We start from the raw sequence: 17,040 nt of genomic DNA, 5'->3' as shown, positions 1-17,040 counted from the left end.
GAGAAGCTGAAGCGGTAAATGAACCCACATACGAGACCAATGCTGATGATGTTAATGATCTGAATGAAGGTTTTGATTTTGGAGAACCAGTTGTGGATGAGTTGAGCCAAGAGGAACCTGTTACAGAAAATCCAACAGGTAAAGTTCTTTCTTGTTTTTTTTTGTGTTAGATGCTATGTGAATAAGCATTGCATCAATTATCATGTATCTCAAATGATTATGCAACAGATAATGTAACACAAACAACTGGGAGAACCAACACAAGGAGAAATCATCCAAGGCCTCAACCGTCTGGGCAAAGAATTGTACATGGAAAGGAGGATGAAGCACCAAGGGTAGAGGTGCCTAACCCGAATAGAGAAGATGGTGAAAGTGAACCTGAAATGTACCAATATGAGTCTGAAGAACTCTGTATCACTCCTGCATCTGACGATGAAGAGGAACCTGTATTTCCTCAACATAATCCCAACACGTCATATGGGAAAATAACTCTGGAGTTGAATATGGAGTTCGAGACCATGGACAAATTCAAAGCAGCAGTGCAGAAGTATAACATACAAATTGGGAGACAAGTATTCTATCTGAGGAATGAGAAGAAGAGGTGTAGGGTGATTTGCTGTGACCCCGACTGCCCTTGGTTATGCTACTGTGCCAGGACCAACTACCCAGCATCCTTTTAGATAAAGACATTTGTGAACGAATATACATGTCCCAGAAGCAACAAGAGTAAGTCAGTTAGTTATTCTTGGGTTGCTGAGGAACTGGTGCCAAAGCTCAGAATCCATCCCAATATGCTGCAGAGGGAGGCACAGGAGTGGTTTAAAGTGGAGTATGACATATCAGTTAATGAGAGGATGATGTATAGGGCTATGGAGAAGGCCAAAGAAGTTATTGAGGGAACAGAGAAAGATCAATACCTAAGGCTTAGAGACTATCTGAACAAAATCATGAAGGCTAATCCTGGTTCAAAAGCCAACATGGGGACTACTCCAAAGCCAGAGGGTTTGCCTAGGTTTAGGAACTTGTACATCTGTTTGGCTGCTTGCAAGAATGGATTTAAAGCAGGGTGTAGACCCTTTATAGTTTTGGATGGGACGTTTTTGAAAGGCTACTTTGGAGGGAAATTACTAACTGCTGTTGGTCAGGATGCGAACAGTCAACTTTTTCCAATAGCGTATGGGGTTGTTGATGTAGAAACTAGGAAAAATTGGAGATTCTTTCTGGAGGAGTTGCACACTGACATAGGGGACTATAATGAGAATGGTTGGATTTTTATGTCGGACCAGCAGAAGGTGATGTGCACTATGACTGTTGTATTTGAATTCTTGTGTGTAATAGTTGGGTTTTTATGTCGACCAGCAGAAGGTGATGTGCACTATGACTGTTGTATTTGAATTCTTGTGTGTTTCTAGAAGTAACTTTTATAATGTCTCCTAATTAATTGTGGTTACCATTCAATGCAGGGATTAATACCAGCATTGCAAGACATGATGCTGGAGGTCAAGCACAGATTTTGTTGTATGCATATGTGGAGAAATCTGAACAAGAGATGGAAGGATAAGGAACTTAAGGCAGCATTTTGGCAATGTGCAAAAGCAACTACTGATCAAGAGTTCAATGATGCAATGGCAATTGTAAAACGGATCAACAAACAATCATGGGAGTATTTGTCCAAATTTAAACAAGAACAATAGTCGAGATCTAAGTTTTCAGAATGGCCAAAGGTAGAGTTTGACAAGCAATAACTGTGAGTCATTTAATTCAACAATTGTAGGTCTGCGGGGGAAGAGCATTTTGACAATGTTTGAGGAGCTTAGGTTCTATATCATGAAGACAATGGCAACTCACAAGGACTCACTAATGGCTTACACTGGACAGATAGCCCCTGTACAAGTCAATAGGCTAGAGAAAGAGAAAAGACAAGCTAACTACTGGGAAGCACAATGGTGTGGTGATGATGAGCACAATCAGTTTGAGGTAACAAAGTGGCAACATAGAGTGAGAGTCAATACACGAGAGAGGACATGCTCATGCAGAAAATAGAAGCTGACTGGACTACCATGTTGTCATGGTATTGCAGCAATCCAGAGAAAGAATGAGAAGCCTGAAGACTATGTCCATCACAAGCTCACCATCGAGGCATATAATAGGACTTACTAGTTTCACATTAGCAGCATACCGAGTCAAGAGTACTGGGAACATCACGAAGGGCTGCCATGTCTGCCCCCTCCATACAAGAGGCCTATTGGCAGACCTACCAAGAAGAGGAGAAAGGATAGCACTGAGCAAAGCTCTGGGAGCCAATACAAGGCCAAGAGAAAATATGGACAGATAACATGCCAAATCTGCAAGAGGGTCAGTAATATTAATATCTATTTACTTTACATTTGATTTGCCATTTGTAAATTTGATGAATGCTGATTTACCTTACTTATGTCCTCTTTGTAAGTCTGGACATAATAGTAGAACTTGTCCTGAGAAAAGAACTGGAAGAGGAGCTGAAGAACCAGATCTTGATGAGGAAGAAGCTAGGGAGCAAGAAGGTAACTAGGAGGAGACCATGGAGGCTTCACACGCTGCACATGTGGCAGATGAGGAAGACCTCACTCAAAACCATCCACAAAGTCAGCCTGATGAGGTATACAATGTGATTTATGTTACCTTGTTGGTCCAAAATCTTGGATCTGTTTTTATGAATGGACAAATTGTTGCAGAATAACTTGGTTAGTCCAACACATACTGGGAACACTACAACAAATGCTGCACCCCCTAATGTAGCCACTATACCAGCAGCAACCAACTTGGTCCCTCCAACAGCTACTTCAGAATCAGCACCAACACCAAGGAGGAGGGGCAGACCATCTTTGGTAAGGGGCAACCCAGTTCCACCAAGAGGAAGGGGCAACACCACTCCAAGACAAAATGCATTAGCTGCACCATCATCCCCTGCTCAACCTAGGATTGTCAGGCCTGATCTTGGGTCTAGCTCCTAAATTCTTGCATCTCCATCCAATGCTGCAGTCCCATTTAATGGGTCTGGGTCAATGCCACAAGGTCCATTAGTGAGGCCCAATCTTCAGTCCCAACGTACAGCACCATTTAGGCCACCAACTGTGACTAGGGAGACCATGGCAGCAGCAAGTCCAGCCACACAGAGCAGGTTCACTGGCTTCATGCTCACCCCATCCTTGAAGAAGAAAAAGCCATCCGGACCACCACCATCAAAGCCATCAACAAATGACAAGAACTGAATTGATTTTGATCTTGGGTTTTTTAGTTTGTTGTTAGCTCCTGTTTGGACATAATTTAGTTAACATAAACCCAAGTGCCATTATGGCATGTAAGTGCAAACCAAGTCTTTCTGTGTTTTGTTAATGTCATTTTGGGTCTGTTGCAGCTACTATGAACATAAGTGTCTTTTTGCTAGTCTTATTTTGGGGTCTGAACTTTGTTAGTCTGAATAGTTAATGGTTATAACTTCCTTTTATATCTCCTGGTATTTTATTGAGATTCTGTTCACAAATCTATTTTACATGGCTTACTATTAATTTGTATATCTTGCTCACATGAGGACAACAATAATTTCTTCACAAATCTGTTCACAGCATATATTAAATCATCTCATTTACAATGAGGAGAAGATTAGAAAATTCCAAAGTGTCATTGTTATACAATTATACTGTGCACTGTCTACTTACTTAGCCAAACTAAACATAATCAAAGCCACATTTAACCCAACCAATATACACACAAAAATTAGACACAACTCAACCCTCTTCAGATGCTCCTTCATATCATTCACCACAGATAGTACCATCATCATCCTATCAATTTCCTGGCCATCCCCACAGTTGACATCGATTCTGCTTTTTTTTTTTTGTTCTGATTTGCCCAGCATATTACTATTCTCTGAAGAAACTTCTCCTTCCACACATTCCTCTTGTATTTCATCCAACCATTGAAAATATCCGCAACACATTTGTGTATTCTAGCACAACACGAAAATTTCAAAGATCAGACAACAATCAAAAACTACAATTGAATAAGCACAGACGAAAGACCAAGAAGGGATATTGCATTAATTCCTCACATATTCATCAAAATTTCAAGCTTACCTTCCACATAGGGCAGCGTAGAAACCATCTATTAGGGTTGCTACTTGTCTTCGACTTCAACGGAACCACTGGAAGGGGACAAAAGCAACAGCCATCGTAAGTTTTGCTCACAATACCGGAAGCACCATCCACATCGAAGGCTTGCATCAATGACTGCCTTCTCACCATTGCAGCTTTTCCACGAGCCCTTGCTGTATGCATCTTCCAATTTTGGCTCCCCTCCCGCGAGTGAACGAAGAGAGCAGTATTGGGGATTAGGGCAAAGACCTCTGATTTGGGGGTCAAATCAATTTCAATTACTTTAATTTCCACCTAGGCTAAGAAATTAGTTAATTTAAAATTACAACTCAAATAAAACATGTTTTGTCAGCAAAATCCAGCCTCCAGGTCAGCATTGTCCTCACCGGAGCTTTGGTCCGGCAAGCACATGGACACGCTTGTCAGTTTTTAAAATTTTTAGGTACCTTTTTGTCAATTACAATAGTCAGGTACCAAAATGTCAGCGTTTTAATCTTTCGGGTACTGATTTGGTCATTACCTCAAATATGAAATAAGAAGATGAAGAAAAAGAAACAGCAGAAGAAGAAGAGGAGGAAGAGGAAGAGTTTTGAATTATGCAGAACTTATCAGCACATATACACCGAAAATTCTTAAAGAATACACCCAAATATTTTCGTGTTACACCCAAATTTGCTGCAAATACAAAAAACTGTTTCCTCCAATGCTGCATTGTTTTCCTTTTTTTGTCTTATTTCTTTCTTTCTTTTAGTTGAACGAATGTAAGTTCATCCTATTCCAAGTAATTTTGTACCATTATGTGTTTTTTCTTCTTTGTTTGATTTTTTTTTGTTTTTATTCTTGTTAAAAGAGTAAAAAAAGAAGAAATTTGAGAAGATAAAATAAGAAAAAAAAGATGATGATGATCATGATGAAAAAGAAGAAGAAACAGCAGAAGATGAGAAGGAGGGAGAACAAGAGTTTTGAATTATGCAAAACTTATCAGCACATATACACAAAAAATTCTTAAAGAATACACTCAAATATCTTCGTGTTATATCCAAATACATACAAATATTTTCTTTAATGCAGAACTTTTACATTACATTCAATTCAAACCATCAACGATGAACAACAATTTTCACAAATAAAAATATTATTCACCTAAAGAATCATAAACTACTAACGAAAATATTAACTAGAATCGAACCACACCCGGCCACTTGATTAGATTCAAAATACTCAATTTCGTTCTGGTTTGATTGACAATTTGAACTTGAATTATTCGTTATCTTCAACAACGAGATAACTGATGATGGAGGAGAAGGAGAAAACAGAAAGAGGAGAAAAAATTCCAATGAAAAAAGAAGGAGGAAGAAGAGAAGGAGGTGGTGTTGGTGAGAGAGTAAAACAAGAAGAAACTTGAGAAGGTAAAATAAAAAGAAAAAGATAAATAAAAAAAAGAAGAAGAAAATGGTGATGATGATGAAAAAAAGAAGCAGCAGCAGAAGATAAGGAGGAGGGAGAAGAAGTTTTGAATTATGCAGAACTTTATCATCACACTTACACAAAAAATTATTAAAGAATACACCCAAATATCTTCGTGTTACACCAAAATTTGCTACAAATACAGAAAAGTGTTTCCTCTAATGCTGTATTTTTTCTTCTTCTTCTTTTTCTTATTTCTTTCTTTCTTTTCGTTGAATGAATGTAAGTTCATCATCTTCTATATAATTTTATACCATTATGTGTTTCTTCTTCTTTGTTTGATTTTTTTGTTTTTATTCTTGTTAAAGGAATAAAACAAGAAAAAACTTGAGAATATAAAACAAGAAAAACAAAGATGAATAAAAAAAAAGATGATGATGAAAAAGGAGAATAAGAAGCAGCAGAAGATGAGGAGAATGGAGAAGAGTTTTAAATTAGGCAAAATTTATCAGCACACATACACCGAGAATTTTTAAAAAATACACCAAATAACTTCGTGTTACACCCAAATTTACTGCAAATACAGAAAAATATTTTCTCCAATGCAGAACTTTTACATTACATTCAATTCAAATCATCAATGATGAAATATTATTCACCTACAGAATCATAAACTACTAACGAAAAAATTAACTAGAATCGAACCACACATCAGCTACTTGACTGAATTCAAAACAATAATCAATTTCGTTCAATTGATAATCTAAACTTAAATTATTCATTATCTTCAACAACGAGATAAGGAGGAGAAGGAGGAAAAAAGAATGAGAAGAAGAAATTCCAATAAAAAAATGAGGAGGAAGCGGAGGAGGAGGAGGAGGAGGAGGAGGAAGAGGAGGTGGTGGTGTTGGTGACGACGATAACGAAAGAAGAAGAAGAAGAAGAAGAAGAAGAAGAAAAACGTGCACTCGTTGATTGAAAAATCTGTTAAATTAAAAGGCGCGTGAAATCGACGTGCTAGAAGAAGCGTGCGTCTGAATATATGGGCTTGTATGGATTTATGCGACTTCGAGAAGTTCCCAGAGAATTCAAAATACCAACGGTAGAAAGTAGCCATAGCCACCGTCCTTTTATTTTTCCACCTTGATACATCATGAGGGACGGTTATGTCAAGGGAGGGCATTCAAGATCTCATACTCCAGACACATTCCATAGGAAAAGACAAGAAGATGAACAAAGATTGGGAAAAAAAGTCAGGACAGAGTCCGAAGGAAGACACTTCACTGAAAGAAATGAATCAGCCTTTATCCCCAGAGTTGAAGATTGGATGATTGGAGAAGGGAAGGAAAATGAAGCCACTGCAATTATGGACGCTCCTAAAAGATCCTTCAGCGACACCGTTAGGGGAGGAAAGCTACCTGTGGAAATGGAAGAAGATGATATATCCTCCTCTTCAGAAGATGAAGAGCATATGGAGGAGGAAGAGGATGCCAGGAGGAGCCAAAAAGAACAAGAGAAAGAGAACCTGCAAAAAGAAAAATTGAAGATTAGGGTGGAAAAAGTGGAAGGCATTGTAAATTTTGCTATTAATGAGGCAGCCATGAAGAAACTCAGAAATCCCTGGTAGGAGACATTGATCATTAAGCTGTTGGGGAGGAAGATATCTTTAATGGCTTTAACTAGAAGATTGGAGGCTATGTGGAGCAAGATGGGAAGCATAGATGTGATTGATATAGGAAATGATTTCTTTAAAGTGAAATTTTATTCTCAAGAAGACCTCGATTTCGCATTAACTGAAGGCCCTTGGAAGATTTTGACCACTATCTCTCAATTAGGCAATGGAAACCGGACTTCAACCCTATTGAAGTAACGATTGACCAGATTGCAGCATGGGTAAGGCTTCCGGGATTAGCCATTGAATATTACGATGGAAATATGCTAAAAAAGATTGGTGATGTTATTGGAAGGACTCTTAAAGTGGACACAAATACGGCTGAGAAAAGCAGAAGAAAGTTTGCAAGGCTTTGTGTGCAGCTGGATCTACATCAGCCTCTAATCTCCCAATACTCTATAAATGGGGTTCGCTACAAGGTAGAATACGAGGGTCTATACAACATATGTTTTGGATGCGGTATGGTGGGACACGAAAAGAGCGCCTGCCCAAAAGTTTCCATAACAGAAGCTAACAGGGAGGTAGCCAACGGGAAAAAAGAAAGCGTAATAGGAGGAGGAGGAGGACACAACCAGGAGATCAGCACCCCTAGAAATGAGGAAAGTAGTGTAGAAATTATAGAAAAAGATAAAGGCAAACAAGTCATGATAGAAGAAAGTGACAACTATGGCCCTTGGATGGTGGTCCAAAGACCAACACGTGGAAGAAGGGCAGGCAAAGGTGAGGCTAGTGGAATTGGAGAAGGCAGTAATGGGATGAATGGAAGAGCTATTGTGACAGGTACTAGGTATGATGTACTGCAGGAAAAGGAAAATGAGGAAAACCAAGATAAGAATAACGGCGAACAGAATCATCCAGAAAAGAACTTGGTCGTATCAGCCACCCAAGCTGTAAACAAGACTACAACAACCAGAAACACTAATGATAAGAGCCAAAGACCTATAGATCAGCACAAACAAAATGCTAACACCCTTCAGAACCAAAAACAACCCACCGCTAAAATAACCTAGACCAAAACCCCTAGAATCCCTCTTGGAACCAAAACCTGTGAAGGCAATCTAGCTCCACAAAGCCTAATAAATCATGATCCAAACCAGACCTTAAACCTGACCAAAATAATAGAGATCCCAAAAGTATCAGAACCAGTAAAGAACCAAGATCCCTCACAAGACACAAACAATGACCACAACCAGCCCATTATCATGCAAGACACAAACAATGACCATAACCAGCCTAATACCATGCACAATCAACACAATTGGACCATATCTCAGTCCCAGTCACAGGACACCCCCATGGAGGAATCTTTCATACCTGAAACAGGACAGATGGATGAAGACATGGGCGACCCTCCAAACTATAGCTCCCCAAATCTCCACTCTATTGAATCAGAAATTATGGTGGATGCACTAGAAGCATATGAAAAGGAGCAAGGTCTCGGAGGAGAGGAAAGAAGGAATAACCCAAGCGGAGAAATAGGCATGGATGCAGAGGATAAAGAAGACATGGGAACATCCCAGATGATTGGAGAAAACCTAGTGGGGGAGAGTATATAAGGAGTTTGCCTTGTTGAGGTACCAGCTCTCTTGTTACCATGATTATATTATCTTGGAACTGTAGAGGGGCGGCTAGTAGAGCTTTCTGTCATACCCTTAAGGAGATTATTAGGGAAAATAATCTTGATATAGTTATTCTTATGGAGACTAGATGTAGTGGTAGGAAAGCTCTAAGTGTAGTAAATAGTATCGGTATGCCTTATCACCATATGGAGGAGGCAAACGGTTTTAGCGGAGGCATATGGATTTTGTGGAAAGACCCAGGAATGAATGTATCCTTTTTAAAGTCTAGAAGGCAATATGTACATATGAAGATCAGACCTAATAATGATAGAAGCTGGTTTCTTACTGCTGTATATGCAAGTCCCCAAGAGCAAAATAGGAGAAGCTTATGGAAGGAGCTAAATGAAATAGGCCTGAACCAGAAGGGGGAGTGGCTTCTAGTGGGTGACTTCAATGAAATAGCTGACCCTAATGAGAAGAAAGGATGAGCTAGGACTGACATAAATGCCTGTAGAAGATTTGCTAGTTGGATCCAGAATACTGGGCTGATAGATATAGGCTTTGTTGGTGCTAAATTCACATGGAGAGGCCCTCAATGGAATGGTTTGGAAAGGGTCTTTAAGAGACTAGATAGGGCGCTATCTAATGCAGATTGTAGGGTAAGGTTTGATGAGGCTAAGCTTGAAGTTCTAACCAGAAGGCATTCGGATCACCACCCAATTCTTATCACGTTAAATCCTTTCCAGAACCAGCGCATGGATCGACCATTTAGATATGAAGCTATGTGGAGCCTTCATCCTGATTTTGGTAATTATATTGCTCAGAATTGGAAGGATCAGATGGACTTAAAACAATCTCTTGAAGATCTAACCATTGCTTTGAAAGGGTGGAACAAGGAAACTTTTAGGAACATTAATAAGAGGAAGAAGGAGATTATGAGAAGACTGGGTGGAATACAACGAGCAACAGACTATGGAAAAAACTTGTTTCTAGAGAGACTTGAAAAACACCTGAATAAGGAATTAGAAGAGATTTTAGATAGGGAAGAGATGATGTGGCTTCAGAAATCTAGAGAAAACTGGCTCATCGAAGGTGACAGAAATACAAGATATTTTCACACAAGAACTATTATAAGACAAAGGAAAAATAAAATCCTTAAATTAAGGAATCAGAATGGGGACCGGGAGGAAGATCAGGAGGAATTGATGAACCTTGCCATGAACTTCTATGAGAACTTATATAAAGAAGAAGGGATTGTGCCAAGCCCTCACATCATAAAGAGCTACTATCCCCAAATTGATGAAGAGTTGAGTAGAAGAATGTATGCTTATCCTTCCAGAGAAGAGGTAAAAAAAGCCATTCACTCTATAGGATCCTTAAAAGCCCCTGGGCCAGATGGTTATCCAAGTTTATTCTACAAACAAAACTGGGAGGTCGTCCAAAACAGCACATACCAATTTGTTCAACAAATATGGAGGAACCCAAGTCTTTTGGAGTTCTACAACCAGACTCTCCTCACCCTGATTCCCAATATCCAAAATCCTGAGTTCATCTCCCAATATCGCCCTATCGCTCTCTGTAATGTGAATTATAAAGGTATCAGTAAAATTATTGTGGAGAGAATAAAACCTTTGTTGGAGGACAGAATCTCCCCGTGCCAATCGAGCTTTGTCCAGGGAGAAAAATACAAGACAATATTCTTATTGCAAAGGAGATAATGCACATTATGAAAAGAGTTAAGGGAAAAAAAAGGTTTATGGCTATAAAGTTTGATTTCGAAAAGGCTTATGATAGGCTGAGATGGAGTTACATAGAAGGGTGTCTGAGAGATTTTGGCTTACCAGAAGAGATGATCAGCCTCATTATGGCTTGCATTACTACTGTGACCTATAACTTACTTTGGAATGGAGGGAGGACCAGCACAATTTTACCCTCTCGAGGAATAAGACAGGGGGATCTGATATCCCCCTACCTTTTCGTAATAGCCATGGACAAATTATCCCAGCTTATAGAGGAGAAAGTGGCTGGTCGAAAGTGGAAGCCGATGAGAGTTGGAAAACAGGAGCCTGCTATATCGCACTTGCTGTTCGCTGATGACTTACTAGTTTTTACTGAAGCTTCAGTAGATCAAATAGAGGAAGTCTGTGAAGTGATGGAAAAATTTTGTCAGGCCTCCGGCCTTAAAATTAATGCAACCAAAACTGTAATATGTTTTTCGAAGAATGTGAAACAGGATAGTAGAAAAGAGATAGTTAATAAGTGTCAATTCCAAGAACAGCAACAGCTTGGCAAATATCTAGGAGCGACCTTCACGAACCAAAAAAAAGGAAAAGAAAGATTCAAAGATATTCTTCAGAGGGTACAGAAAAAACTGAATGGTTGGAAGGCCCAGTGCCTAACTCTAGCAGGAAGAATAACCCTGGCAAGTACTGCCATCACCCTTATTGCTTACTATGAAATGCAGCACACAAGAATCCCAAAAGGAATTTGCAGTGAAATTGAAAAAATGCAAAGAAAGTTTATACGGGGCGAAGTAGGAAACCAGAAGAGAGTTCATCACATTAGTTGGAGTACTCTGTGTCACCCGAAAGGATAGGGAGGTCTAGGATTCAAAAGCCTCAACCTGATGAATGAGGCTTTTCTATTAAAGTTAATTTGGAGGCTCATAACAGAGAAGAATACCCTTTGGGCCAAAGTATACCAACACCGGTATGAAGGAGAATTTGGATTCAGGACAGTACCTTATAGCAAGAAAATGGATTCCCCTCTTTGGAAGGAGCTGACTAAACTCTGGAGTGTCATGCAGGAAAACTCACACTGGATAGTTGGTGATGGAAAACAGGTTATGTTTTGGAAGCAAAAGTGGCTCAAAGAAGAAGGAATCTTGGCCAATCAGACAATTAATCAAGTGCCTAGGGATGAGGAGGGGAGAACAATATCATCTTATAGACTCGAGGATGGTAGCTGGGATGTGGTATCCTTAAGAAAATATCTTCCAACCAGAATATTGGACAGGATTAATAAGATGATTATTCCTGAAAATCAAGGACAAGATAATCTTTGCTGGAATCATAGTGTTGATGGAGAATTTACGGTAACTAGTGCCTATAAGATTCTAGCTGGGATAACAAACGAGAAGCATGTCCTGTGGCAAAATCTTTGGAAATGGAAAGGACAAGAAAGAATAAAGGTATTTGCTTGGCAAATGGCATACAACAGACTTTTCACGGCAAGTAGAAGGGCTAGAATGATGAATACGGGTGATTCGTGTCATAACTGCCCAGAGCAAGCTGAGACAACAATACATGCATTAAGAGACTTCCCTAAGACAGCAAGAGTGTGGATTCAAATGCTAAATCCCGGAGCTGTCCCCCACTTTTTTGAATCAGATTTAGAGGAATGGATAGTGAATAATCTGAGAAACAGATATGGAAAGGACTCTCAATATGAATGGACAGATGTCTTTCTAACTACTTGCTGGTGGATCTGGAAATGGAGATGTCAGAAAATTTTCAACCCTCCGTACTCCAGACCTAACAATCCTAAATTCCGAATTCTAGAATACATTACAAACTATAAGCAAGCCCTCATAAATAAAAAGCAGTCACAGATAGTAAGAACAACAACAAAACAAATACAGATAAATTGGAAACCACCACCGCAGGGGTGGGTCAAACTTAATACAGACGGAGCATCTAACAATCGAACACAAAGAACAGGATGTGGAGGTGTATTGCGCACTTACTTGGGAGAGTGGATTGGTGGATTTGAAGCTAACACAGGTTATTGCAGTGCAGAGCAAGCGGAGATGTTTGGAATTTTTCATGGGTTGCGGATGGCTTGGGATATGGGTATCGCCGAGTCATTGTGGAAAATGATGCAGAAGAAGTTCTCAGGTCTATCACCAAAGAAAGAGGAATTAATCAGATCCATCATGAGACAATAAGAAAAATTGTTAAAATGAAACAAAGACCTTGAGAGTTCTATCACCAAAGAAAGAGGAATTAATCAGATCCATTATCAGACGATAAGAGAAATTGTTAAAATGAAACAAAGATCTTGGGAGTTAAAGTTCTGCCATGTTTACAGATAAGCTAATTCTAACTGGTTAGCAAGGAAAAGTTTGAATGGGGATTTAAGATTTAAGTTCGTGGACATAGCTCCCAAAAATTTAGAAACACTATTACAAGAAGATATTCAGAAGATTGTACTCCCTCATACTCTTGATGTAATTCAAGACCGTAACTAATGTTTTTCTTTCCTTGGGCTTAGGCCCCTTTTTATTACCAAAAAAAAAATTCATTTAAAAAATGACTAATATTTTTCCAGAAATACCTCTAAATAAATTGATGTAAGTTTTTTCTAGATCAAATTGAACCCAATTTTCAAATCATCAAATGTTATGCCTTGATAAAAAGATATTTGGCCGACGAAGATTACTTCACACTTGGGACAAACTTTATCTACAAAATGTAAGTATCATGAAACAGCTGACTAAGCACGCCATCAATTCTATGAAACATATATTCATTCATTCTGGTCTGAAAATCCCACTAATACAAGATATTCCAATGAATGATTAACCAACATCTTGGTAGCGAGATGCCTCAACTCTAAGCGTCCAACTATCTTCCAATTTATTATGGACAGCCACCCCTATAACCTTTCAGATGAAGTCCATCTAAGAGACCAAGACAAAAGACTATCTATGACAAAAAGACTATATATCTTTAGCTTTACTAATGAACACCTCCAATCAAGTCATGTTACGTCCCCACTTGATAGATAAATATATTTGGATGGGGTTTGTGTACAAGGAGCCAATGGGCGGTGGCTGGATATCAGCAGGCCGTTATGGGTATTCGTTGTGCAACTTTCAAATAGAGTAATATCTTTGAGTCACACAATGAGTACCATCACTACCAATTGATAACCAACCGCACCCCATTGTCTCACAGCAGACCTCATAACTCTCATTTTCCAGAATACATGAAGGTTCCAATTTTGCAAGTCACGGTGGCAAACAGAAATGAAAACGTCACCAGAAAAGCCCATCCATATGTCAGCACAAACAGAGTCTTGCCACAAAGTAAGCCAGAAACAGGTATCAAAACAACAGCAGAGATAATGGGATGGTTGAACCCTCCTCCAATCTTTTCCACCATCGGATTCATGTGATTGCCTCTTGCAGTAATGTTTGTAATGCTGACCATTCCTGCAGTTACATGAGTAGTATTTGAAGACTGAGGTGCAGAATGAAGCCGGAGTGCATCCTTCTTGGATGGAAGCTCTGCAGCAAATGCGGGAGCAGCTGGGATGTCTTCCAACCATTTCTTGAAGCGTTTTGCAATTGGATTTGCATCATCTGCCAGGCAGTGAACAAAGAGTTTCCTCATCTCAGTACAAATATAGGATGCAAGTTCACAAGCTACTTAGATCCACTAGAACACAAGCTTTGCATGGTATATGTGAGATTCTGGAGAAATTAGGATGCTAAGTGAAATAGTCTCACCTGAAGCAGCTCCTCCACGGCTAGAATTTGCTTCAAGGTCATGTTTGTTTGTCTTGAAAATATTTGCAGCTTCTCCCTCCACCTTTTGTTGTTTCTCCTCTGAAACATCCTTGGCCTCTTCCTCCACATTCTGTCAATGAACAAAGATGTTTAATAGGTAGATAAAGTCGTAATTAGTGTAGCAGGTAAATAAGCTACTGTAGTTAGATCTAACCTGCTGGATACGAGGTGGTATCTGCTCTAGAATAGGGTGTTCACCCTCCATTGATGGAGGAGAATCATCAAAAGATATATATCTCAGAATATCATCATCTGGAAGTGCAAGATACTCATCTAACATATCCACAGCATAAGGATCTGTCCCAGGATAATTTCCCTCAGCTGTGTAGGGATCTGGCCCAGGGGGATTTCCCTCAGTTGCGTAGGGATCAGCCCTAGGGTGATTTCCCTCAACTGTATAAGGATCTGCCCCAGAGGAATTTCCCTCGATTGGGTTCAGAAGATCATCTGTTTCCAGGAATAATTCAGCACCAATCAGAGGATCAACAATGGAATCCATGAATTCATCTGAATTAACGTCACCATAAATGAATTCTGAAGAATTCCCATTATGGTTCATTTCATGATTTTCTAAACAGGTATCCTCAGCATATGGCCCAGTTACATCGAAATTCCGGCCTTCAGTGCCTTCCAAAGGTTTCGGAACTTCAACAAATTCTTCTTGATGCTGAGGATAGTGACTACACTCCCCATAAAAGTAGTTGGGAGGGTTTGGTGGTAAATCAGCACTTCCATCGACCACATGCGTACCAATTTTCTGTTAAGACAATATCTCAAATCATCAACTTAGAACAGAAAGTAAAGCTGAAAAAGAGGATATCTACCATTGACCAAGGTTGACAGTATCAGACAATTCGCGATACAAATCGCATGAATAAATTTGATTCATCATCCCAGTGATACAGAAACAGGACAGAATCAGAAATGGGTACGAATTGCAAAATCAATCTTTGAAATCAGCCTAATCTCTATTGACCATACAAATCAATGATTTGACTGAGACAAAAACAAGACAATTAACATAACAATGTGGAAACATATGGCCACGCAAATCCTCGTGAATGTTAAGGGGCACACATCTGCATTAATGAAATATGACTATTATGAAATCTATCATCAGTGACTCGAAGATTGTATACGAACCTTCTCAAGGTCATCAGTTTCAAGGAAAGCATCACTCTGGTCAACAGACAGCTCAACCACAGGTTCATCAGCAATCGGTTCAAGCAGGTCGCCATCCTCCACCCAGTCCTCCTCTCTAAAGGGAGCACCATACTTCTCTCCATTCTTAGGGCCCATCCCGCTCTTCTCAAAAATTCTACACAGCACAAAAGCGTCCTTCGCCCACCACCACCACCAAAAACACAAATAAACCAATCAAACAAACAAACCTTGACTCTGCAAACACCCCCAGCCCCCCCCCCCCCCCCACCCAAAATAATAATAATAATAATAAACCCTCCCTCCATTTCCAACATTGTATCCAGCTATATTGAATTATAAACTTTCCAAACTTTCGAAACGCCAGATATTTAATTAAAAATGCGAACGAATTTAGAAAGATTTCAAAATAAAAAATATAGCCGTGTTCAAATTCATATACATATATATACCAGCTGATATCCGACTTCCGCCAATTGCTCATCGACCATCCGGTACTCGTGCATAACCCAATTTGATCTTTTGCCAGTCGGAGCCCTTCCTTCATGGTAAACGAGGGTCTTCTTCATGCCTACTTGGCGATCGCCATACTTGATTCCACGATCCTTGCCGGTGGTCTTCCAGTAACCGTTGACGGTGGCGCGTTTTGTCTTCTCCCCCTTCTCGTACTTCTTGTCCAGAACCGTGAAGAAATACCATTCCAAATCCCTAGTATTCAGCTTCGACAATTCTAAAAAAACACATACAACAACAACAACCACCACCATAAAATTCTAATTTCACTATGAAACCCTAAGATACACGACACCGAAAACAAATTAGGGTCGAAATTCAGCTATTGAGAGAAAGCTAACCGGGGAGTTGCCATGGCTCATAGTCGTAGATATTGATGACGCCGATGTGGTCGTGGTGGTTGAGTTTTCCGATGACCTTCCGGCGGAGATAGTATTGAACTAGTTCGTCGTCCGTAGGGTGGAAGCGGAAACCGGGACCGAGTATTCGACTCATGTATGATTATGACGATGACGATGACGATGACGATGACGATTGAACAGCAGGTTAATCAGCTAAAAGAGCGAGCTTTGCGAGTATCAGAGAGAGTGGTTTGAATTGGGGATTTAGGGTTCAAGGTTCAAAACGAGACCCGTTTTGAGTCGTTTTTGGTGATATAGAAAGTTCAAAGTTCCCACCCCATGTTACTATGTTAGAGGAGAAAGAAGGTTCTAGCACTTTACTACTTTAGTTAATACTTACGTAGATACTAAATAATACTTTTGTCAGCTAACACTTCCTAAATAATCAAGCTGCTATATTGAAGACGGATAAATATGGCAAAACAAACAATAAAACATAAAATGAGATAATAAATAATACTTCGTTAACATAAATTTTAGAATTTAGAGAATTTAGATTCTCTAAATTTTAAATATATAAATTTTATTATAAAATAAATAAAAAATTGTAATATTAATATTTATTAATATTATTATTTTAATATAACTGAGATGATATAGTGTGTATATATATATATATTGT

General features: G+C 39.3%; 1 protein-coding gene across 1 annotated transcript; it reads right to left on the bottom strand.

The window, feature by feature from the left end:
• Positions 1 to 13,281: 13,281 nt before the first annotated feature.
• LOC130948513 (NAC domain-containing protein 78-like) lies at positions 13,282 to 16,749 on the bottom strand. Its single transcript, XM_057877261.1, has 6 exons — positions 16,359 to 16,749; positions 15,957 to 16,234; positions 15,487 to 15,681; positions 14,498 to 15,100; positions 14,284 to 14,413; positions 13,282 to 14,136 (listed from the first exon to the last, which is right to left on the bottom strand). Exons 1-6 carry the CDS (start codon positions 16,510 to 16,512, stop codon positions 13,745 to 13,747), a joined length of 1,752 nt encoding a protein of 583 aa, XP_057733244.1. The 5' UTR covers positions 16,513 to 16,749; the 3' UTR covers positions 13,282 to 13,744.
• Between the last annotated feature and the right edge of the window lie 291 nt (positions 16,750 to 17,040).

This window comes from Arachis stenosperma, chromosome 9 (assembly GCF_014773155.1).
Source record: "Arachis stenosperma cultivar V10309 chromosome 9, arast.V10309.gnm1.PFL2, whole genome shotgun sequence".
NCBI classification, from domain to species: domain Eukaryota; kingdom Viridiplantae; phylum Streptophyta; class Magnoliopsida; order Fabales; family Fabaceae; genus Arachis; species Arachis stenosperma.
The sequence above is the reverse complement of the archived record's forward strand: the minus strand, read 5'-3'. Positions and strand labels throughout refer to the sequence as shown.